Source organism: Azolla caroliniana, unplaced genomic scaffold (genome assembly GCF_043228905.1).
Source record: "Azolla caroliniana isolate FFs.n. ecotype wild unplaced genomic scaffold, voAzoCaro1.0.p SCAF_5, whole genome shotgun sequence".
Lineage (NCBI taxonomy): Eukaryota > Viridiplantae > Streptophyta > Polypodiopsida > Salviniales > Salviniaceae > Azolla > Azolla caroliniana.
This window is the reverse complement of record NW_028230440.1, coordinates 22,582,213-22,605,716: the sequence shown is the minus strand read 5'-3', so window position 1 is coordinate 22,605,716 and position 23,504 is coordinate 22,582,213. Positions and strand designations below refer to the sequence as shown.

Here is a 23,504-nt window from a genome sequence, read left to right as displayed (position 1 = left end):
TTCGGCGAATACATTCCTGCCTTCATGCAGGTTTTCCTGGATGATTTTGCAGTCTATAGCCGGGGAAAAGACCATTTGCAGCACCTACGGTTATGCCTTGAAAAGTGTAGGTTATACCGGCTAAGCTTAAACCCAGCAAAATGCATCTTTGGAGTTTCAAGTGGAATCTTACTGGGACACATTGTAAGTAAGGAGGGCATTGCGGTCGACCCGGACAAAGTAAACGCGATACTAGGGGCACCGGCGCCGAAAACGGCCAAAGCACTAAGACGATTCTTAGGACAGATCCGGTGGCACAGCCGGATGCTCCGCCACTTGGCTGACTTGGCTACACCATTACACACCGCGGTACATCGGACACCGTTCCAATGGACGGATACGGAGGATAAGGCATACAATGCCCTGAAGGTACTTTTGTCGCAAGCACCCGTCGTGCAGCCTCCGGATTGGAGCAAGGAATTTCATGTGTTCGTGGACGCTTCCGACATCGCTATCGGCAGCGCCTTAATGCAACTTACGGAGCCCAAATGGTACCGGCCGGTATACTACGCCAGCCGGAAGCTGTCCCAAGCGGAGAAGAACTATTCGACGACGGAACGGGAGGCCCTAGGCATGATCTACAGTGTCACAAAGTTTCGTCATTACCTATTGGGAAGGAAGTTCTCCTTTCATGTGGATCACTCGGCGCTCCTGTACTTAGTGTCCAAGGCGTCCCTGACCGGTAAGTTGGCCCGTTGGACCTTGCTGTTGCAGGAGTTCGAATTCGAGATTTTCCATCGGCCCGGTATCCAGCATGCCGTAGCAGACTATCTGAGCCGGTTAGAGTCCGGAGAATCAGGCGACGGAGTAGCGGATGAATTCCCGGACGCAGAGTTATTCCGTATCACCCCGGAAACGGCAACGGACGACACGGTGGCATCAGAAGATAGGTGGCTGACAAACATGCACCAGTTCCTAAGCACGGGCCTGCCACCGGAGGAAATGAACCGGGACGAGAGGAAACGACTGGCGGTGCAGAGCCGCAATTTCTGTCTGTTACAGGACACTCTCTACCATAAAGGAGCAGATGGAATATGGAGACGGGCAGTCCGTAGTGACGAGAAACAAGTAATCTTACGGGAAGCACACTGTGGGGTTGCCGGAGGACACTATGCCGGGGAAGCGACGGCAAGGAAAGTATGGCAGAGCGGCTTATGGTGGCCCACGACGTTAAAAGACGCCGTCAAGTATGCTAAGGAATGTGACCTATGCCAACGAATGGGCCAGCCTACGGAGCAAGCACGAATGCCACACCAACCGGTACTTCCACTAGAGCCATTCCAGAAGTGGGGGTTGGATTTTGTCGGACCGTTCAAGCCACCGGCAATGAGAACGGGTAATCGTTATGTCATCGTGGCAACGGATTATTGCACTAAATGGGTGGAGGCTAAGGCCTTGAGAGACAATACCGCGTCATCCACAGCAAAATTCCTGTACGAGAACATTTGGTGCCGATATGGATGTCCGATTGAATTAATCAGCGACCAAGGAGGGCACTTCCTCGGCTAGGTAGTGGAAAGCTTAACAACGTTCTATGCCGTGGTCCATAAACGGAGCACACCGTACTACCCACAAGCGAACGGGTTAGCAGAGTCCACCAACAAAACGCTGCAGAACATTCTCCGCAAAATCGTCAATGAAAACCGGACGGACTGGGATACAAAGCTCCATAGCGTGCTATGGGCGTACCGAACGGCATACAAAACAAGTATCCGGACAACGTCGTTCCGGTTAGCGTTCGGCTTAGAGGCGGTTATGCCAGTGGAATTTCAGGTACCAAGCTTACGGATCCAACTACGGGAACGGCTGAATGAAAAGAAGTCGGAGGAAATGCGGCTAGCAGCACTATGCGAACTGGAGGAGCAACGACTGGCCAGCATCCTACACATGGAACTGGAGCAACGACGACGGAAAGCGTTCGTTGACCGTCACCGGAAAGGTAATGAAAAGATGTTCGAAATCGGAAAGCCGGTGCTAGTATTCCAAACAAGGATGGGCAAGATGCCGGGTAAACTCCGGTTCAGATGGACAGGCCCGTATTGGCTGACACGGGAATACAACGGGTCCTATCAGTTAGGGACACTTGCCGGTGAAGTACTAGGCAAGTGGGTCAACGGATTTAGATTAAAGCCCTATAAAGGACCGATGCCAAAGAACCCGTTTATGCAGACCACCGGCACTATACCGGGAACGGTACGGATGGAAGAAAAAGACGACGGGGAACCCGTAGCAGAGGCGAAGGAAGACACGGCAACCCGTAAGGAAAACGGTAAGGGTCCGAAGGGACCTACGGATGTGTAAGGTCACATACCGTCATTAAAAAAAAAAAAAAAAAAAAAAAAAAAGAAATCATTAAAAATCGAGGAGTGAACGGACGTGAAAGCAAGGAGCGAAAAGGTACGTAGTGGGCATTTAAGAGCCGCCACGTTACTTAATACTAAATCGGTACACGACGTGCGCATGCTCGAAAAAGGCGCCAAGACGCACAGAGAAAAAGAAGAGCGCATGGAGACCTTCTTTTTTCGCGAGCCAAGAAGCACAGAAGCACCAAGGCAGTGGAAGCTTAGCAAACGCAAACCTGCACTCAGAGAACCCCCGCGTTCAGAACGCTCTCTCTCTCGCTCTCACTCTCATCACCACTCTACCTCGCCATCTTTCCTCGACCTCGAAGCAGACATGGAACCACAAACGCTGACGGAAGCGGCCAGGAAATGGTTCAGGCAACACGGACTGGATGGGTTCTTGACCATCATGGAGGCACCACCGCACAAAGAAGCCGACCAGGTCATCAAGGAGCTCGACAAAGAAGTCATCACCGAGGAAGCGATCCGTGCGCTAACAGGCCTTCCGGAGGGGGGTATTTTTCAGATTGATAATCCAACCTCGGAGCAACTCACTCGATATTTCGGTGAGTACTCTGTAGCCGGCAAAGGCTATCGAACGCAGGGCGGCGAAGATCCGCTGTTCAGGGAGATAGCTCGAGTGCTCCATGAGTACGGCCACGTGTACCCCCGACCCCCTGTCATGCCAAAAAATCGGGCAGGGATGATCATAGCCACCTATGAAGGGATCCAGGTGGACTGGCCGGTGTTGATTGCAGACGGTTTGTGCGCGGCAATCGACATGGTTCGAGGAAAGGACGGCAAGGAGGGCCGGAAGCTGTGGCATGCCGTAGCTCAGTGGATAACATTGCTCGTGCCGCCGGTCGAGACCGTTCAGCCAAAGAAGCGGCCAAGAGTATCGGAAGGAAGCACCTCGAAGCCGGCGTCCAAACGACAGCAGCTGCTGGCGTCGAAGGCGACAAAAGGGAAGAAACGGCTCCCAGAACCGAAGGAGGTGTCACCGGTGGGACCCGTTAAGATAACCATACGGCGACCGGGTCAGAAGGAACCAGAACCCTTGACGGCACAGAAACATGCCGTTACCCAGGAAGAGGAAACGGAGGAGCCAGAAGAGCACCTCCAACGACGGTCAAGAAGTGGGGCCGCCGGGGCAGCGGGGGAGCGTTCGGACCCGCAAAAGAAAGAAACGCCCCGAACTCAACCTGAGCAAAACACAAGGGAGGAACCGGAACCGGTGCGTGTAGAACCGGCCTTGTCGACTTCTATACCAGAAGTCATTCCAACGGCTCCGGAGACGGCGAGAACTGGAACTCAACAGCCGGCGAGCCCAGCCAGCACACACGGCGGCCAAGGAGTAGAACCAGAACGGCAGATACAGGCACTCAGGCCAGACAATTCCACAGTGAACGAGCCGACTCGACCAGTACAGCAGCAAGGCACCAGTAGCATGTGGCTACGGTGGGTAGGCGAGCAGATCGCCGGAGCGGTCGAGTACATAGAGGCGGAGGAGAGAGCGCACAACGAACGGTTGCTCGTCACAACCGTAGATCTAGAGACGGCCCGGTCCAGAATCCGGAGCCTTGAACAAGACTTGGACAGGGTCACAAGGGAAATGGCTCAATTGGCTTTGACAACACAAGTCCAAGCACCGGTGACTCCGGGCAATGTACAGAATAAAGCGTCAGATCAACCTGTACAGAGCAATCAGACCCCGGTAACGGAAACCGTTCCGGAGAGAAATACGGCACAAGCCCAAGAGCTTGCGGACTTAAAAGATGAGCTAGCTGCCCAAGAAGCGCTGAGGAGCCGCGAAAGAGAATTGAAGACGGCAGCGGAGGCAGAACTCAAAAAGACTGCTGACAATCTACGCCGGGCCGAGGAGAGCTTACGGAAAGGCCACCAAGCGTACGACCGGCTCAAGGAGGAAAAGGAGAAAATGCTGCAAGAGAAGGACAGGCTCCGGAGGAACGCCGAAACAGAAGTAGAGCGCCTGAAAGAGGAACTTCGGTAGGTAAAGGACCGGGAGGACCGGAACCAGCGCCAGATCAACGGCAAGCTCAAACAAAAAACAGAGGAATTTGAGCACTTGCACCGGGAGTATAAACGGTTGCAAACGGAGCACAAGGAACGGACGGATGAGCTCCGGCAAGCAGTTGATCGGACCGCAACGGCATACGCTAAGGAACAAGCGGAAACCAGAAGACGGCTGGAAGAGGCGGATAAGGTTCGGACAGAGCTCCTCAGGCAACAGCAGGCGGAAAAAGAAAGAGCGGCGGAGGTACTGCAGAGGCTGCAGACAACATATCAAGGGCAGCTGACGCGCTACAGAGAGCAGGCGGAGGATACGGCGAATCTCATCAAGCAGTTGAAGGAGGAGCGACAAGTGGTGGAAAGTAGAACGCAAATGGGAGCAAGTCGCATCCAGGATATCATGCGGGCCTGGTTGAACCAGACCAAGAGCTTGATTGACAACGGCTCCGTCAAATGGTGGACCAAGTGGGCCACGAACGCGGCGGAACTCCAACTGCTCCGGGCCGACATAGAGAACCGGCGGAAGGAGGGAGATGATTGCTATATGCTGACTTCCGAAGACTTCACCGGCATAAGAGATGAGCTGGCCGAGGACTTTCAAGCCTTGGCAGACGACCAACTAGGGCAAGTCCGGCAACTTGTAGCTCAGCTGGACGACGACAGGCTGGAGGCGCAGATCCAGTTTGAAAGCTACGAGAGGTCCCGGATCCGGGAAGAGAAAGCACGAGAACCGGTTACGGTCAACCTCAGTGATGAGGAACCGTTACTGGAAGGAGAACGGACCGGAAGCAGTCAAACGGAGATGCCAGAGTCAGAGAGACAAACGGAGCAGCCGGAGTCAGAGAAACAAACGGAGCAGCAGCAGCAAGCAGAGCAGCCGGAGTAGCCTCAGTCCCAACCGCAACCACAGCAGCAGCAGCAACCACAGCCGCAGCAACCACAACCGGAAGACCAAGTGGAAACTCTGGAACAAAGTATTTTGGACAATTTGGGTGAACAATGAAGGGGCCGAGAAGGGTTCGACGTACAAGGTACTGTCCCACGGGCGTGCCATGTGTTACCGGCCGGCAAGGAGTCCAAAATACGGAGTGAAGGAATTAATTTAGTATGGTTGTAAATAAGCATAGTGTGGACGGACGGACTGGAAACGGTATGCCGTTCTAGATCCGGACGGATCCCGAATAGGTGCGATAGGCACCGTTTTGTACTACGGGCCGGAAACCTATTTAAAGGCCCGGACCCCATTGTAATCGGAGCGGATAATTAATAGAGCTTATGGTGTTTATACTTCTGTCTGATTTCCGTTCTGTAATTACTGTTATATCTTACGCGTGTAATTAACCAAAGCATTCTAATCGTGTAACTTACGTAAGTCGGTGTAATCGTTGAATCTTAATCCTATGCCGTAATCACCCTTTGGTGAAGTGTCTCCGTGACACCTTGTGTTAGGCCTTGTCCGGCCAACGAATAACACCGAAAATTCGAACCGAGATCATGGAAATGCGTTTTCCTCGGGTATGGACCCGACAACGAGATCGGATACCGAATCTGGGACCTTGAGCAGATGCAAATCATCCGAAGTTCGGATGTCGTGTTCAACGAGTCGACTATGCACAAAACGGCCGAAAGGCCTATTGAAGTCCAAAGGGTAATATTTTCCGAAGTGCCAACCCTTCATGACGACCCAACACACAACGTGAGATCGGTTTCACGGGTAACCGACTTCTCTCGCACCGAATCCACAGATTCGGTACAGCTGAATGGCTCGGCTTCCGACCATTCGACATCAACACCCAGTGCGACTAGTCCAGTCATACCTCGAATATCTGAGAGACTGTCGCAACCTTCGGAGAGGTACTCTCCCGGAATTTTCTTCACCGACGTCGGCGAACCGACGTCCTACGAAGAAGCATCAGCAACTGCCAATTCAGCCACCTGGCATCTAACAATGGAGTCGGAAATGCACTCCATCCGCGCCAACAAGACTTGGGATTTGGTCGACTTACCGAAGAATCGACGTGCTCTTCATTGCAAGTGGGTCTATAGACTAAAGGAGACGTCCAACCCGACCACCCCAAAGTACAAGGCCAGATTAGTTGCAAAGATATCTCGACAGGGATATGGCGTCGACTTCGACGAAATCTTTTCACCAGTGGTCAAAATGACAACCCTTCGTTTCATGCTCGGTGTTGTGGCTGCCGTCAATTTGGAGCTGATTCAACTAGATGCAGCCGAAAGGCTTTGTGGCCACCGGTCAGGAACATCTAGTTTGCCGACTCAGGAAGAGTCTTTACGGCCTGAAACAGGCACCCCGACAGTGGTACAAGAAGTTCGACGATTTCATCCAGTCGGTCGGCTTCTCCAAGAGCGATGAGGACCACTGCCTCTTCACCAAAACCTCTCAAGACGGTTCTCCCGTCTTCGTCATCATCTACGTGGACGACATGCTACTCTCCGATCAGCATACCGGAGAGCTCACCGAACTCGTTTGGAAACTGCGATTGAAGTTTTCCATGAACGACCTCGGTCCGGCAGGACACATACTCAGAATGAAGATTAGTCAGAATCGCGCCAAAAGACAACTTTTTCTGTCTCAAACCGACTACATCGGACATGTCTTGGAACGCTTCAACATGCAATCGGCCAAGTCTGCTTTGACCCCGCTCCCCATTCATCTTCGGCTTCGTCATCGAGACTGCCCGACATCCGGTCCGGAGGGGGAAGATATGAAGTCGGTACCGTATGCACTGGTAGTAGGCTCTCTAATGTACGCGATGGTCGCGACACGGCCTGATATCTCTCACGCCGTAGGAGTCATCAGCAGATTTATGCACAATCCCGGCTGATCGCACTGGAACGCAGTCAAGCATGTGTTCAGATATTTAGCTGACACAAAAGACCACGGCATCCTTTTTGATCCGAACTCAACTTCAGGCGTAGTCGGTTACACCGACTCGGACTTCGCCGGCTGTGTGGACAGTCGCAAGTCAACAACCGGATACTGCTTTAAATTCGGCAATGGAGCAATCTCGTGGAAGTCTAAACTTCAGGAGTGCACAGCCACCTCAACAACGGAAGCAAAATATGTAGCTTCTTCCGACGCAACGAAAGAAGCTTTATGGCTCGGTCGGCTGGCGCACAGGTTTTGGCAAGTTGACTCCAACTCGGCTCCAATTGTCTACAACGATAGTCAGTGTACCGTTGCTTTATCAAAAAATCCGGTTCATCACAACGCCTCCAAGCATATCGAAGTTCGATATCACTTTGTTCGGGACTGCGTCATTTCCGGGAAAATCGGTTTAGAGAAGATATCCACAACCGATAATGTCGCAGATGGAATGACCAAGTGTCTTTCGGCAGACCGGTTCCAGTCTCTTCGGCAACAGATGGGCGTAACAACATATCGGTTCAGTTAAAGCCGGACATAGTGCAGGACGGTTTCCGACAACAGGCATCGGTTCACAGATGATTAGCTTCAGCTTTTCCGACCCGACCAGTTCAGTCTTCTGTCTACGGATCATGCCGATTCAAACAAAACGGACCTGTCCGAGAACCTATGCCTATACCCGTATTTCCTTAGATAACCCATGTATACGCCCATTACGGTGTCGTGAAGAAAACCGTCCCTTAGAGCAATCGGTGCATATCGCGCGTGAACCGGCTCTTCACGCGTGCGCGCCCCTTAATGTATATAATAGAGAATTAGGTACATAGGTATATCTTGGGTAGTTAGATTCGGTAGGTGGGAAGTAAATGAGGGAGACGTCTCCCTTCTGGAAGATATAAAAGAGAGGGAGACGCGGGGGAGAAGGGGATCGCGCATTAAGGAGGACGAAGTGTTGTCGGACCGTAACCGAACGCTTCTCCTCTGTTTGTTCTCTATTGCTCTTCTCTGCAGATTTTTGGGAGGCTCGCGCTGCTTCGAGGAACGCCCGTGTGCTTCCGGCAGCACCTCCATCCTATCTCCTTTCGTGCACAGACGAACAGGCATCGGCATCTGTTCGCCGGCCTGTTCGGTTGTAACCGCTCGCGTGCTCTGTTGTTTACTTTGCTATTCGTTAATATATACACATTCGTGTCTCTCTGTCTCTGTGTTCGTTCGTGCCTTCTGCGTTGATGGGTCGTGCCCCTGTGTTCCTTTGCTCATACGCAACCAGGCGTCTCTCTCTTTCTCTTTCCCCTTCTATCACCTGCTCTTTGGTTCAAGACCCCGGTGGTCCCGCCTCGTTTCTCCACGCATGCGCGTAGTAACGCGACATATTTGGTGAACCCGACGTGAAAGGCGGTAGAGGAGCAGAAGATGAGAGGGTCAGATCTTGCAGAGGCCATGGCTTCGGCCGTGGACCGAATAGTGAGCGCGCGCGAGGGCACCGGCGCCCTTGACAGGGCTATTGAGGCGATCGTCGGTATGATCGGCCAGTTCAGTGGAAAGGATGCCACGAGTTATTTGGCGTCCTACTGGGCGGAGATGTTGATGAGGGATATTCCGGAAGAGAGGCGTCTTGCCGGATTCCCTCGAGTGGCGATGCCAGGTATCCATGCGGAGGTGCTCGAGGTCCGGGCGGAGAGCCGGACCTGGGAGGAGTTTGAAGGACGGCTCCTGGAGAAATACGGGCTGGATGACGCGCTTCGACTTTCGAAGCGGGGCTTCATGGAGTGGGTGGAGTCCCCCAACAAAGGAAGAAATGCGTCGATACTCCTCTGGGAGTTTGAGGAACGCTTTGCGCGCCTTTCGGCGCTCGACCGGACCGTTCTAGACACAAGTCGTGTCCTACTGTTTGTCAAATCGGTTGACGCATGGGATCGGGAACAAGTGGGCTCCTTACTGGAAACCGAAGACGGGCTGACGGCCGACTGGGCCGCGGTAAAAAGAGTCTGCGGCCGTTTTGACAAACGGTGGGAGTGGGCCGATACAAAGGCGACCGGGACGGGACCTGTCGCAGCAAGGAAGCCTGAACCGACACCGCAGGCGCGAAGGGAAGAGACCCGAGAGTGGCTCGAAACCGGTTCGGCTTCGACCGGCGTGGTCAGAGGCTCGTCCGAGGGAACAACTTTGGAGGAGTTAACACGAGCGGTAAAGGATCTCCAGATCGCCCAGGCTCGGAGGGAAGGCGGCGATCAGGCTCGTGACCGACGGCCTTCGGCGGGAAATAGGTGCATGTGGTGCGACGAGGTCGGCCACATCCGGAAAGACTACGGGGACTTTACGGAGGCTTTGAGAAGGGTAGTGTACTTGTGGGAAGGTCGGGTGCACGCCAGTGATACCCGGAGGGCCCTGAACCGAAACGACGGGCGAGGAGGAATGAAAAGGCTGATGGAAGAGGCGGCAGCCCGGCACGCGGAGACCGTCCACTACTCAGCGTCAGTTGGTATTCGGGTCGGAGGCAGCGAGGCCCGGAAGGAGAGCAAAGCCGGGTTTTGGCCATTGGTGCTGGAAGGCCTCGCCAGTGCCCGACTAAAGAGAGACGAGGCGGACAGCGCGGAGAAGCGGGTCCAGGAGGTAACCGGGTGGAGTGACCCGATCGAAGAAAAGACGGTTTTCGTCGAAGCAGCATGCCAGAACTACGAGGCTCTGGTTGAAGACAAACGAGTAGGTAAAACCAGAGGGGCCGGACCCTCACAGAGATACGAAACCCGATTCGGGCCGAAACGGAACGAGGCCGGTGAGTCCAGTGCCCGGGATAACCACAAGAACGGCGGATACCGTTTGGGCACGAAGATCGAAAGGACCACGGACCTACGAAAGGTTTAGGGTTTAACGAATCCTCGACAGCAAAGTGGAACTGTCGTTGCGGGAGGTGCTCGGAATCGCCAAGAAGGAGTTCCACGACTCCATCGTGGACTTGGTAAAGAGGAAGAGGCTGTCGACGGAGACAGAACCGGAAAGGCCGGTTGAGGTGCGGACGGCGCACATAGAGGACATGGCACTGGAAGACGAGTGGGCGGAGAGCCACTATTCGAGGCCACACTGGGCCCAAGCGACCACGGAAACCCTGGTGAAGATCGGAGATGTTCAGGAACCGGTGGTGGCGTTGGTGGACCACGGTTCGGAAATAAACCTGATGTCCATGGACTTCTACAAGAAGGGGAAATGGCTGATCAACACTAAGCACGGGTGGAAGATACGGGCGGCGACGCGCGCCACCGAGGAACTACACGGGGCCTGCCCAAACGTGCGAGTTAAGATCGGCGACGTCGAGATAGACCAGCACTTCTTTGTGCAGGAGACGTCCTCGCACCCGGTCATACGGGGAGAACCGTACATTACGGCAACGCGAATGGAGACCAAGGTGCTGGACAATGGGTCGGCTTACGCGAGGGTCAAGAGTCAGGACGTGCATCATTTGGTCCAGTTCCTGACGGTGCGACCGAACCACGAGCGAAACCGCGAGTCCCTCGGTGGCGAGAACCGGGAGGATTTTTAGAGAGGGCTGCCAAGACGTGGGGGCGTGACAGTCCACACACTCCGGGAAAACCCCACAAATGTATGATAGAGGCGAAACCGAAGAAACCTTGTACCATAAGTAGGAAGTTTTGTTTCTCCGACAACGGAGGGTATACGATAGTCGGCATCGTTGGCCGAGAAAAGACAAGGGCGGAAGAGCGACTTCGGGCATGCGGAGTCCTCGAGCCCAGCGAGGAAATCAACAGTGCCGTGGAGGCGGTCTCCTTCGACGACACCTTGGGAATACTACGAGAGGTGGTCGGAGAGGGCCTTAAGGAGGACCGGAAGATACCGGTTTGTTCAGAAGAGATGTACGAAGTCATCGCGGACTTCAGTCGAGGGCTCGAGTCGGATCGGACGGCCCGGGTTAACATGAAGTACAAGACTGTGGACCGGAAGGTAAGGCCAGTCGCGGCACCCTTACCGGAGGGCAGCGAGTTGCGAATCAAGGGGGTCGCGTCGGACCCCAGTTTACGAGATCCGGCCTGCATAGGACACACCTTCACCGACAGAACGCTACGGGAGCTCAAAATCGGTGGGGGCGGGTTCCTACTGCCGGCGGAAGAAGACCGGTTTTGGAGAATGCTCGGAAGGCACGGGAAAGCCTTCGCATTCTCACCGGAAGAGATCGGGTGCGTAGACCCGACAGTCGTGAAGCCGATGGTGATATTCACGGTACCGCATGTGCCGTGGAATCTCAAACCAATTCCTCGAGGCAGAAAGTCGATATGGGCATCCTCGAACGGTCGAGTGCCCCGTACTCGAACCGGTGGTTTACCGTACCAAAGAAGAATGGGACGTTGCGGTTCATTCAAGACCTGCAACCGGTCAACAGAGTGACCATTCGGAACGCAAGAATCGGACCAACGATAGACGAGTTCGCGGAGGCCTTCGCCGGAAGGTCGATCTACTCGGTCGGTGATCTGTACTCGGGGTACGATAAGTTCCAACTAGCCGTAGAGAGCAGAGACATTACGACGATGCGGACTCCTCTCGGCCTAGTGCGGATGTGTACCCTGCCACAAGGAGGGACGAACTCGGTGGCCCACATGGTGAATGCGATGAACAACGTGTTGAGGGATTGTATACCGGACATCACCATGCCATTCTTGGACGACATCCCGATGAAGGGATGTCCGGTGGAGGAAAGGGACGAAACGATCGGACTGGACGGATGCCGAAGATTCGTGGCGACACACATTGACGACTGCGAGAGGGTGCTGCAGAGGCTAGAGGACGCGAGGCTCACCTTCTCCGGGGAGAAATCGGCCTTCGGGCAATCAGAGATCATGGTTGTCAGACATCTATGCGGACCGTATGGCCGGAAACCGTCTCCGGCTAAGGTGGAAGCCATCTCCGCAATGAAGCCCGACTGTAACTCAGTCACGGAGGTACGGAGGTTCCTGGGAGCATGCGCGTTCTACCACATATGGATCCTGCACTACGCCCACGTTGCCAAGCCGCTATACGGGTTGCTGAAAAAGGGGCGAAAATTCGAGTGGCGAGACGAGCATACGGAGTCGGTCCGAAAGATGAAGGAGGCTCTTGTTGCAGCTCCGGCACTCCGGAAGGCTGTTTACGAGAAAGGCACTCCCATCTACATAACGGTAGATACAAGTCCGACCGGGATCGGATGGGTCGTCAACCAAGAAGATGAGGACGGCGTTCGGTTCCCAATCCGGTTCGGCGCAAAGGTCCTCAGCGAGCGACATCGAGGATACGCCCAGGTTAAACGCGAACTCTGGGGTATCGTTTCGGCGGTGAAGGCCGATAAAGACTATTTGATCGGGACAGAGGTGATTATCGAGACGGACTGCCTGCCGATTCTCAGCATGGTTTCTGGATGCGCAACCCCGGACCTAGCAATGCTCAGGTGGATAGCGTACATCAAGTCCCTGGATCCGGAAATACAACACATTTTCGGGAAAGACAATGCCATGGCCGACATGCTTTCGAGGGCGCGATTCGACGACAAGGGCGGCATGGTTTCGGAGGACGAGGAAGTCAGCGTAGACTTCTTCGAGGCGGCCTATGTAACAACCGAGGGAGGGAGCACTCCGGCGCTTAACGATTTCGACGAGAGCAAGTACAACGGGGAGTGGCTGCAGATTGGGGGATTCTTAAGGACGATGACGCCGGACGCGTCATGGACAAACGACGAGGCCAACCGGATCCGGAAGAAAGCGTACCGATTCTTTCTCCGGAACGGATACTTGTGGAAGCACCCGAAGAAGACAAACGGCATCCCGCTCCGAGTAGTGGCGATGGAGGAGGAACAGGAGGAGTTGCTGAAGGCCTACCACGACAGCCCCTGGGCTGGACACCGTGGGACGTGGGCCACGTTCGAAAAACTAAAGGGGAAGTACTGGTGACCGGGATTGTACCGGGACATGCATCGGTTCGTGACAACTTGTGAGAGCTGTCAGATGCACTCCATAGTCCGAAATCGGGACGAGCTTCACCCTACATACCCGCCGGCCATCCACTTCAAATGGATGGTAGATTTGGTGACGATGCCGATGGGCGTAGGGCAGATGCGATATCTGGTGTTGGCCCGGGAGGACCTGACGAACCAGGTGGAAGGTCGAGCCCTGCAGAACAAAACGACCGCGGCCGTATGTCGGTTCCTGATCGAGGACGTGATATGCCGGTACGGGTGCGTCGGGAAGATCGTGGCTGACCGCGGGGAGTTGGACGCCGAAGAGGCCGAGGAGCTGTTCGACCGGTTAGGGGTCAAGCTCTCGCTCACCACAGCGTACAATCCGGAGGCGAACGGGAAGGTGGAGCACGGACACGGACCGATCGTCAAAGCGCAAGTCCGGGCATGCGGAGGCCAGGTCGGGAACTGGCCACGGCTGTTACCTTATGCCTTGTGGGCGGACCGGACAACGCACAATTCGGTAACCGGGTTCATGCCGTCAGAGCTCATGTTTGGACAGAAACCGATCATGCCGATGGAACGGACGATCTCCTCTTGGGCGACAGTAGACTGGAGAGACGAGATGAGTCGGGAAGAACTGCTAGTCGCGCGTATACGGCAGCTCGAGCGGAGGCCAGAGGATGTGGAACGAGCGGCGGAGAGACTTCGGACGGCGAGGATGAAGAACAAAACCCGGTTCGACCGAACGCACCGGCTCCGAACAAAGAAAATCGAGGAAGGCGACTGGGTGCTAGTTTACGACAGCAGCCTCGACAACCAGCACCGGGCAACACGGAAGTTTGCAAAGCGGTGGTTCGGGCCTTACGTGGTAATGAGCGCCAACGACAACGGGATGTATCACCTAGCGGAACTCGACGGTACGAGGATGGCGATACCGGTAGCAGGGAAGCAGATCAAAGCGTTCAAGAAGCGCCACGACGGCGAACCGGATCTAAGAGGCCTGGACAACGACGACGAACAGTCCGAGACGGAGGATGAACCGATGGACGAGGAACAGGAACCCGGACCGGTTTTCTCCAACCAGAACACAATTTTGGCGCATACCGGTGGATGCGCGGTTAGGTGGCGGCGGATGTCGTGAAGAAAACCGTCCCTTAGAGCAATCGGTGCATATCGCGCGTGAACTGGCTCTTCACGCGTGCGCGCCCCTTAATGTATATAATAGAGAATTAGGTACATAGGTATATCCTGGGTAGTTAGATTCGGTAGGTGGGAAGTAAATGAGGGAGACGGCTCCCTTCTTGAAGCTATAAAAGAGACGGAGACGCGGGGGAGAAGGGGATCGCGCATTAAGGAGGACGAAGTGTTGTCGGACCGTAACCGAACGCTTCTCCTCTGTTTGTTCTCTATTGCTCTTCTCTGCAGATTTTCGGGAGGCTCGCGCTGCTTCGAGGAACGCCCGTGTGCTTTCAGCAGCACCTCCATCCTATCTCCTTTCGTGCACAGACGAACAGGCATCGACATCTGTTCGCCGGCCTATTCGGTTGTAACCGCTCGCGTGCTCTGTTGTTTACTTTGCTATTCGTTAATATATACACATTTGTGTCTCTCTGTCTCTGTGTTCGTTCGTGCCTTCTGCGTTGACGGGCCGTGCCCCTGTGTTCCTTTGCTCATACGCAACCGGGCGTCTCTCTCTTTCTCTTTCCCCTTCTATCACCTGCTCTTCGGTTCAAGACCCCGGTGGTCCCGCCTCGTTTCTCCACGCACGCGCGTAGTAACGCGACAACAGGGGAGTGTCGAATACAAATGTATAATGGACGTATTCACACTATCCTCTTAAAGAGCCCAAGTTCGGGCTATTTCTGTAAATAACATAAAGGGCAATTGCCCTAAGTGAGTCACTACATAAAGTGACTTTGTAACCTTTTGTAAAGGTTGGTTGTTCATTGTTGTAACGGTTGCCCCTTTATGAATATAGATATATTCTTTCTTCCTCTCTCTCTCTCTCTCTCTCTCTCTCTCTCTCTCTCTCTCTCTCTCTCTGTACGTAATTTGTTCTTGCCTCTCTCATACGCAGGTATTTCTTCCTCACAGATTCATACTGTGTGATCTCTTCCGCACTAACGGCCTTGTTCATTCCCTACAGTACCGACTTCATATCTTCTCCCTCCGGACCGCATGTCGAGTAGTCTCGCTGAGACAACTGAAGGTTAATGTGGAGCGGGGTCGAAGCAGACTTGGCCGAGTGCATGTTGAAGCGTTCCTAGACACGTTCGATGTAGTCGGTTTGAGACAAGAAAAGTTGTCGTTTATCGCGATGCCGACTAATCTTCATACCAAGTATGTGTCTTGCCGGACCGAGGTCCTTCATGGCAAACTTCAACCGTAGTTTCCGAACGAATTCGGTGAGCTCACCTTCATGCTTGCCGGAGAGGAGCATGTCGTCCACATAGATGATGAGGAAGACGGGAGACCCGTCTTGAGCTGTTTTGGTAAACAGATAGTGGTCCTCATCACTCTTTGAGAAGCCGACTGATTGGATGAAGTCTTCGAACTTCTTGTACCACTGTCGGGGTGCTTGTTTGAGGCTGTAGAGACTCTTCCTGAGTCGGCAGACTAGATGTTCTTGGCCGGATGCCACAAAGCCTTTTGGCTGCTCCATATAGATTTCCTCCTGTAGGTTACCATGCAGGAATGCCGTTTTTACATCTAGCTAAATCAGCTCGAAGTTGTCGGCAGCCACGATGCCGAGCATGAAACGAAGGGTTGTCATTTTCACCACTGGTGAAAAGATTTCGTCGAAGTTGACACCATATTCTTGTCTAAATCCCATTGCAACTAATTTGGCCTTGTACTTTGGGTTGGTCGAGTCGGACGTTTCGTTTAGTCGATAGACCCACTTACATGGAAGACCACATCGATTCTCCGATAAGTCGACTAAGTCCCAAGTCTTGTTTGCCCGAATGGAGTGCATTTCCGACTCCATCGTCAGATGCCATGTGGCTGAATCGGCAGATGCCGATGCTTCTTCGTAGGATATCGGTTTGCCAGCGTTGGTAATGAAAATTCCGGGAGAGTACCTCTCCAGAGGTTGCGACTGTCTCTCGGATCTGCGAGGTATGACTAGACTAGTCGCGCCGGGTGTCAATGTCGGATGGTCAGGAGCCAAGCCATTCGGCTGTGTTGAATCGGTGGATTCAGGACAAGAGGTGTCGGTTACTCGTGAAACCGATCTCGTGTTGTGGGCTGGGCCTTCATGAAGGGTTGGCACTTGGGAGAATATTACCCTTCGGACTTCAATAGGCCTTTCGACCGTTTTATGCATGGCCGATTCATTGAACACGACATCCGAACTTCGGATGATTTGTCTGTGCTCGGGGTCCCAGAGTCGGTATCCGATCTCGCCGTGAGGTCCATACCCAAGGAAAACACATTTCCTTGATCTTGGTTCGAGTTTCCGGCGATCGTCTTTCGGTATGAGGGCATATGCCTCGCAACTGAAGATCCTCAGCTTGTCATAATTCGGCTTACTATCGGTCCATACTTCTTGAGGTAATTGAAGTCCTAGAGGTCTACTTGGCAACATATTTATTATGTGTACTGCCGTAAGTAGAGCCTCCGCCCAGAAGCCATCCGATAGTCCGGAGTGTTGGAGCATGGATACTACGCGGTCTTGAATCGTCTGATTCATGCGTTCTGCAATTCCGTTCTGCTCCGGACTATAGGGTGCCGTATATTCACGTTGAATGTCGCGTTCCCGGCAAAATTTGACGAATTCATCAGACTTGAATTCTCCTCCATTATCGGTTCGGAGACATTTTAGTTTTTGACCGGTCTGGTTTTCGACCATTGCAAGCCATTCGAAGAAGATCGAGAACACCCGATCTTTTGTTCTGATGGGGTAACCCCACACCTTCTCATTCGAGTCGTCAATAAAATTGACGAAGTACGAAGCATCGCCGAGAGACTGATGTGGCATCGGGTCACAGACGTCCGAGTGAACCAAATCAAGGGGACTCGATTCTCTTGGTGTTGATGTCAGATGTGATGCGGCTACCTGTTTGCCGTACTGGCAATGCTCGCAGAATTGGTGATCCGAGAAGGAGAGCTTGGGGTTGTAACCAGCTCTGGATAGGTGCGTTATGCCGGCCTTGATGAGGTGTCCAAGTCCTCCGTGCCATAACGATGACACAGGGATATCAACCAAAAATAAGTCACCCTCTTTGAGTGTGACATATAAAGGGTACAAAGAGTGTACCTTCGGTCCTCGAGCAAGCAGGAGGTTCCCTTTGTGGAGTGTCCACCCTCCTGATGAGAATCCGGCACGGATGCCGGCTTTGTCAAGTTGTCCGACTAAGATCAAAGGTCTTGAGAGCTCAGGAACGTGTCGAATGTTGTGTAGTACGAGTTTAGAGCCACCCGAAAGGTTGAGCTCTACGATGCCGATTCCGATTATAGCACACTGTTGTGAGTTTCCGACTCGAACTGGGTCGGAGTGCCGGTCCGAGTATTGCCGAAACCGAGATCGGCGAGGTGTCACATGATACGATGCGCCCGAGTCAAGAAGCCATGTGCTCGATTCCTTAGTCGTAAGCAGAACTTCTGATTCGATTGGGTTCTCTATGAACAATATGTTCGGGTCGGTCGTCAAAATTTCGGTTGAAGAGCGGACGTAGTTGACCTCCTCATGCCGACTACTCTTCTGATCCGCTCTCTGAGCTTTGTCGGTTTTTGCTTTTAGTGCCCAGCAGCACACATGCAAGAGCCCTCTTTACATGTTTGACATATGGCCCACATGCAAAACCCTCCCCTTCCTATAAAAGGAGAAGGGAGTATAGTCACAAGGATATCTAAGGAATCGAAATCGAAGAACTATATTGTATGATATATCAATCAAATCAAATAGAATTATATTACATAAGAGATATCATAAGATAGAAAGAGGAAGACAAGAAGGAACACAATAAAAGAAAACAACTAGCTTGGCCATGGTGCACAACTCGCAACGAAAAGGCGGAGGTTCGAGTCTTATCCTCATCGAAAGATAGACGGGAAGATTGTGGTCTACTATCAAGAAAGAGAAGAGTGACTACCTTGTGAGACAAAGTTCAACGGTTCAACGACACTCACAACCATTTTGTAACTCTTTCATGAAATAATTATAAATTTCTTACATTCCCTCAATTATCATTTTACATCCTATCTTGTCATAACTTGATGATCACTATTTAGTCTATCTCTACTCTTTCGTTTCTTCCGTCCAAAATCCCAACGATTCCTTCCTCACTTTCACGTTATCTTTTGTCTGCGCAACCCGACGCTTCTGGGCAAGCCACGCCACGACAACGGCCTCACCTCCAACACAAGTTTTAGTCACTTCGGCATCAAAAGGGCATAAGTGTTTCCAACCATGTCAATTTGGGCACAACGATGAATTCGGCCTAGTTGAATTGGACATAGAGGTGACTTTCGGCTCGGTTGATTCGAGAACAGCACAGGAGTGTAGACTTTGACCAATAGTATATTATCATCTCTTTGTTATATCTGTAATTTTAGTTTATTTTATTACAGATTTGTTTTGCAATACGCCCATTACGGGGGAGTGTCGAATACAGTAATATAACGGACATATTCACATTACCCAGAACAATCTAGGTTAGGCTATTCTTGTAAATAGCATAACCTATTCTTGTAAAGTGCAGTTGCCCTAGTTTGGTTAGTATATAACCAACTTTGTAACCTCTTTGTAAATGGATGTTAGTTGTCATACTTTTGAATCTCTCTCTCTCTCTCTCTCTCTCTCTCTCTCTCTCTATTGTAATTAGCTTGCCCTATTGGTAAATGTTGGGAAACAGGTCCCTCCGGATGGGAAGAGAGGAGCCAAGCTTGATGAGTTCGGCAGGAAGAATTTCGACTCTACTACGATAATCAGAGTGCCATCCATCTTGCCAAGAATGCAGCCTACCACTCGAGAACCAAGCACATCCAAAGGAGATGTGAACCTAAGAGAAAGCGAGAGAGAGTGTGAATGTGAGTGACTGTCTCTACAACCGTCTGTTGACGAGGAAGAACTCAAGGTCATTGCCTCTGAGCTTCTTGTTGTACTCCTCTCATCATCATAGGGATTCTGTTTTGGAGTTTATGAACTCCACGTGGTTTTCCCAGTTCGGGTTTCCACGTTAAACATCCAATGTCTCTCTGTACTTATTTTCTTGTCTTCACGGTTTTCGTCTGTGTACTAGCTCTCTTGTTTTTTGCACCTGGATACAAACGTGTAACCAGTTGTGGGTGGTCGATTCTGTTTTGGAGTTTGTGGACTCCACGTGGTTTTCCCAGTTCGGGTTTCCACGTTAAACATCCGGTGTCTCTCTGTACTTATTTTCTTGTCTTCACGGTTTTCGTCTGTGTACTAGCTCTCTTGTTTTTTGCACCTGGATACAAACGTGTAATCGGTTGTGGGTGGTCAATTCCTATCAGTAAGTTGTTACAATACAAGCCACTATGTCTTGGGTTTGAAACCCAATTTTACTCACCTCTCTATTATATACTCCATACATATCTCTTAATTCACTAGGTGCCACTGTGGAATGTAGGGTTGAACCCATGACCACCTGGTCTCCATTGGGCAACCTTAACAATTGAGCTACATCCATCTAGGCCTCTCTCTCTCTCTCTCTCTCTCTCTTCTCTCTCTCTCTCTCTCTCTCTCTTGTGAAGCTTCCATTGATATCTGTCTTCTTGTTGCATCACGTACACAATGTGTATTATTGATCTAGACTAGATTTTCATAGTGCCCTTTAATCTAAAACGATCATACTCCAACACAAAGCATATATAATCATTACATTTGTGAGCATATTGTGATGGGGAAAGTTCATCTCCAACACATCTTACCAAACAAGAGTACATGGAAGAAATTCAACCTCGTCATACAAATGATTGTATGATATAGTTTAGCCTAAATGGGCACATAGAGATCACAAGCGTAACAATGCACTTTGTGTGGGTATACCATTGTTCATTGTGTATAAACAAACACTCATTGAGCACATGTGTGTGCTTTAAATCTAGCATTGACTTTACGTATAGGAGATGACTTTACATTAAATGAAATGGATATTTTAGTTATTCTACTTACTCTCCATCATTCCTAAATGGATGAGGACTAGCTTCATTGTGTATAGCCATAGAAGTCCTATATAAATCAAGTCTCCCCATATAAAGTGCTAGTTAATTGTGATGTATATTTTATTTACTCTTACTATTTATTGTTAATTACATTCTTTATAGGAAATTTCGGAACCCTAGAATGTGTGGTAGTTCTATGAACATGGCCCTCATTTCCAACAATCAAGATACTTGGGAAACCTTTATCCATGCATAGATTAGGAAAATTTTATTTATGAGATGAAAACGCAAGGGTCCATATTGCCAACATTAACATTGTACTCTCTGAACATATGAATTCTCTAACCGAAATACTTTTTCCCTTTTGGTTAATGCTCTTAAAATATTACACTCCAGTAAATAGCAATTATATATAAATCGCGTGGAATTCCCATTGATGACTAGTTTTCACCTCAAGTTTATTGTGTTTTAACACTTCCTTGTAGTTCATTATCAAGATTGTAGGGAAAAGAGACATCCCAGAATGTCCAAATAGTTGTACTTTTCGAATTGAAATTGTTTAAGCTATAAAGCATTGTTGTCCAGTATGAGTATATGATGGGAAGTTGTCCGACATATATTAATTTAGTGTTGTGAATTCAATTATGAAAGCATCTTTCATCACAAGTACATGTATTGCATCTAAGTTGACATTTTTCACTATCCACACAATTTTGGTATCCATCAAATGAAGATGTTTTCTACTACATTTATAGTTCTCCAAATATTAGAGTAGTTTTCAAGGTAACTCTATCAAAAGGGCTCATTTCCTACATGGATCTCCTATCTGAAAGTGCATTGGTCGCTTAAGTGAGATCATGTTCCTCTATTTAGAATGCATTCTCTATATATTTTCTAATGACCAAGTTGTTTTTGCCAAATCCAGTTGAAAGACAATTTCGTAAAATGTTCCTATAAATTGATTACTGACATATTCACTCAATAAGCTAAATAGCTAGTGGGTAACTTGATGATTTATATTAGTTCAACTCTAGTCATAATGAACAGACTTCAACCAATAAGTCAAATACCTACGAGAGTTCTCGATGATCTTGTCAAGTTACTAGTGTCGTCTTAATGGCGACGTGATACTAAAGCATAACTAGAACATTGAAAGTTGTCTGTTAAATCAACAATAAATAAGATTTGGAAGGTATAGTGACACACCATGTGAGGATGTCTCGAAAGTAAAGCTCAAACATGATTAAAAGTGGAGATATTAAGTTAGCTATCCTTGTTCATGAAGACCGGATATGGTTTGTTAGGCCTTCTTATTAAGTCCCACCAACGTGAAGTGGGACACACTTTTGCATGAGCCACACAATTACGAATTGTCACAAACGATGAGCTGAAGGGAAGCATGACCCACAAGACAGCGACATCATGGCTAAGATACACAGAATACATGTTGCATACACCGTATGATGACCATGTGACATCGACCATGCTCGAATTGATGGTGTATAATATTATTATTATTTCTATGGTGTGTGGATGGTCCCCCAACCCCTACCCCTCTACACCCTAACCCTATCCCTTGTTGGAAAAACTTTGATTAAAAAAAGGCATGGGTTTGCTTTTAATGAGGAGACAAGCTACAAGTAGGGCGTCCAAAGACAGAATCGAGGTGCCAAGTGATTGAGCCATTGCGCTTGTTACGACAATATTACATCAACCACCACTCGCTCCCTAGGGGCCACCAGCACACAACACTAAACTCTCTCTCTCTCTCTCTCTCTCTCTCTCTCTCTCTCTCTCTCCACACCAGTGGCACCTTACTTATCTCTTATCTAACAGAACATTCACACAACACATCAACACTCTATAAATTAGGATACACTCCTCCCTCCCTTCCCCCCTCTAAGCTCCAAACTAACTCTTCATTCCTTGGACACAACTCTAGTATTAATCTCTGCCGTTGGATCACCAACGACAGTTACGATCCTACGGTTGAAGATTAATATACCACATGGCACTCCACATGGCCCCAATTCCTGCTCATCTCATCTTCTTCTTCATCGCTTTGATGGCCTGCATTCCATTCCACCTGCCTCCACCTGCTGCCGCCCAATCCTTGCCCAGCAGTTGGACCTCCGCCCACGCCACCTTCTACGGCGGCGGCGACGCCGCCGGCACCATGGGCGGCGCCTGCGGCTACGGAGACCTCTACACCTCCGGCTATGGCACCGACACCGCCGCCCTCAGCACCGCGCTCTTCAATGCCGGCCTCAGCTGCGGCGCCTGCTTCGAGATCAAGTGCGACGCCGCCGCCGACCCCAAGTGGTGCGTTGGCGGCGGCGCCTCCAGCGTGGTGGTCACCGCCACCAACTTCTGCCCGCCCAACCCCGCCCAATCCAGCGACGCCGGCGGCTGGTGCAACCCGCCGCGGGAGCACTTCGACATGGCGCAGCCGGCGTTCGAGAAGATCGGGGTGTACAGCGGCGGCATCGTGCCGGTGGTCTACCGCCGCGTGGCCTGCGCCAAGAAGGGCGGCATCCGCTTCACCGTCAACGGCCACTCCTACTTCAACCTGGTGCTCATCACCAACGTGGGCGGCGCGGGAGACGTGACGGCGGTGTCCGTCAAGGGCTCGCAGACGGGATGGATGGCCATGAGCCGGAATTGGGGCCAGAACTGGCAGAGCAACGGGAAGCTGGACGGGCAGAGCCTGTCGTTCGCCGTGACGACCAGCGACGGCAGGACGCTGACGTCGTACGACGCGGCGCCGGCAGGCTGGAGCTTCGGCCAGACGTTCGAAGGCGACCAATTCTGAGAGAGTGACGGAGACGGAGACGGAGACGGAGAGAGGAGAGAGGAGAGGGCGTTGGGGCTATTAATATAAATAGTGATAAATAGCCCCCCTCCTCCCCCCCCCAATATCTATATAATTCATATTGGTCACACATTTTATGTATATCTATATATATATATGTAGTCTATATCTATCTATCCATTTGTGTATGTTCTTTGTGTTTCTTTTCTTTTTTTTGTAGCACCCGCTTCGTGGTAGCTATTATTGTAGGCGCAAGCCTCGCCTCGGTTTCTGGCTCGACCTGAACATTTTTTCCTTTCCTTTTATTATTAACAATATTCTTGCCAC

General features: G+C 51.1%; 2 protein-coding genes across 2 annotated transcripts in view; both read left to right on the top strand.

Annotated features, from left to right (window-relative positions):
• The window catches only part of LOC147864479 (expansin-A10-like), a 63,286-nt gene extending 40,006 nt beyond the window's left edge, over positions 1-23,280 (top strand). The window contains exon 2 of the mRNA XM_087320343.1: positions 23,169-23,280. The gene's annotated coding sequence lies outside the window, so the exon portion shown is untranslated. The remainder of the gene's footprint in view (positions 1-23,168) is intronic.
• LOC147864480 (expansin-A10-like) lies at positions 22,267-23,177 on the top strand. The gene has a single exon (XM_087320342.1). The coding sequence runs from the start codon at positions 22,374-22,376 to the stop codon at positions 23,175-23,177; it is 804 nt and encodes a 267-aa protein (XP_087176468.1). The 5' UTR covers positions 22,267-22,373.
• Positions 23,281-23,504: the final 224 nt, after the last annotated feature.

Coding starts and splice junctions, on each gene's coding strand:
- LOC147864480 (XM_087320342.1), top strand. CDS start 22,374: ATGGCACTCCACATGGCCCCAATTCCTGCTCATCTCATCTTCTTCTTC.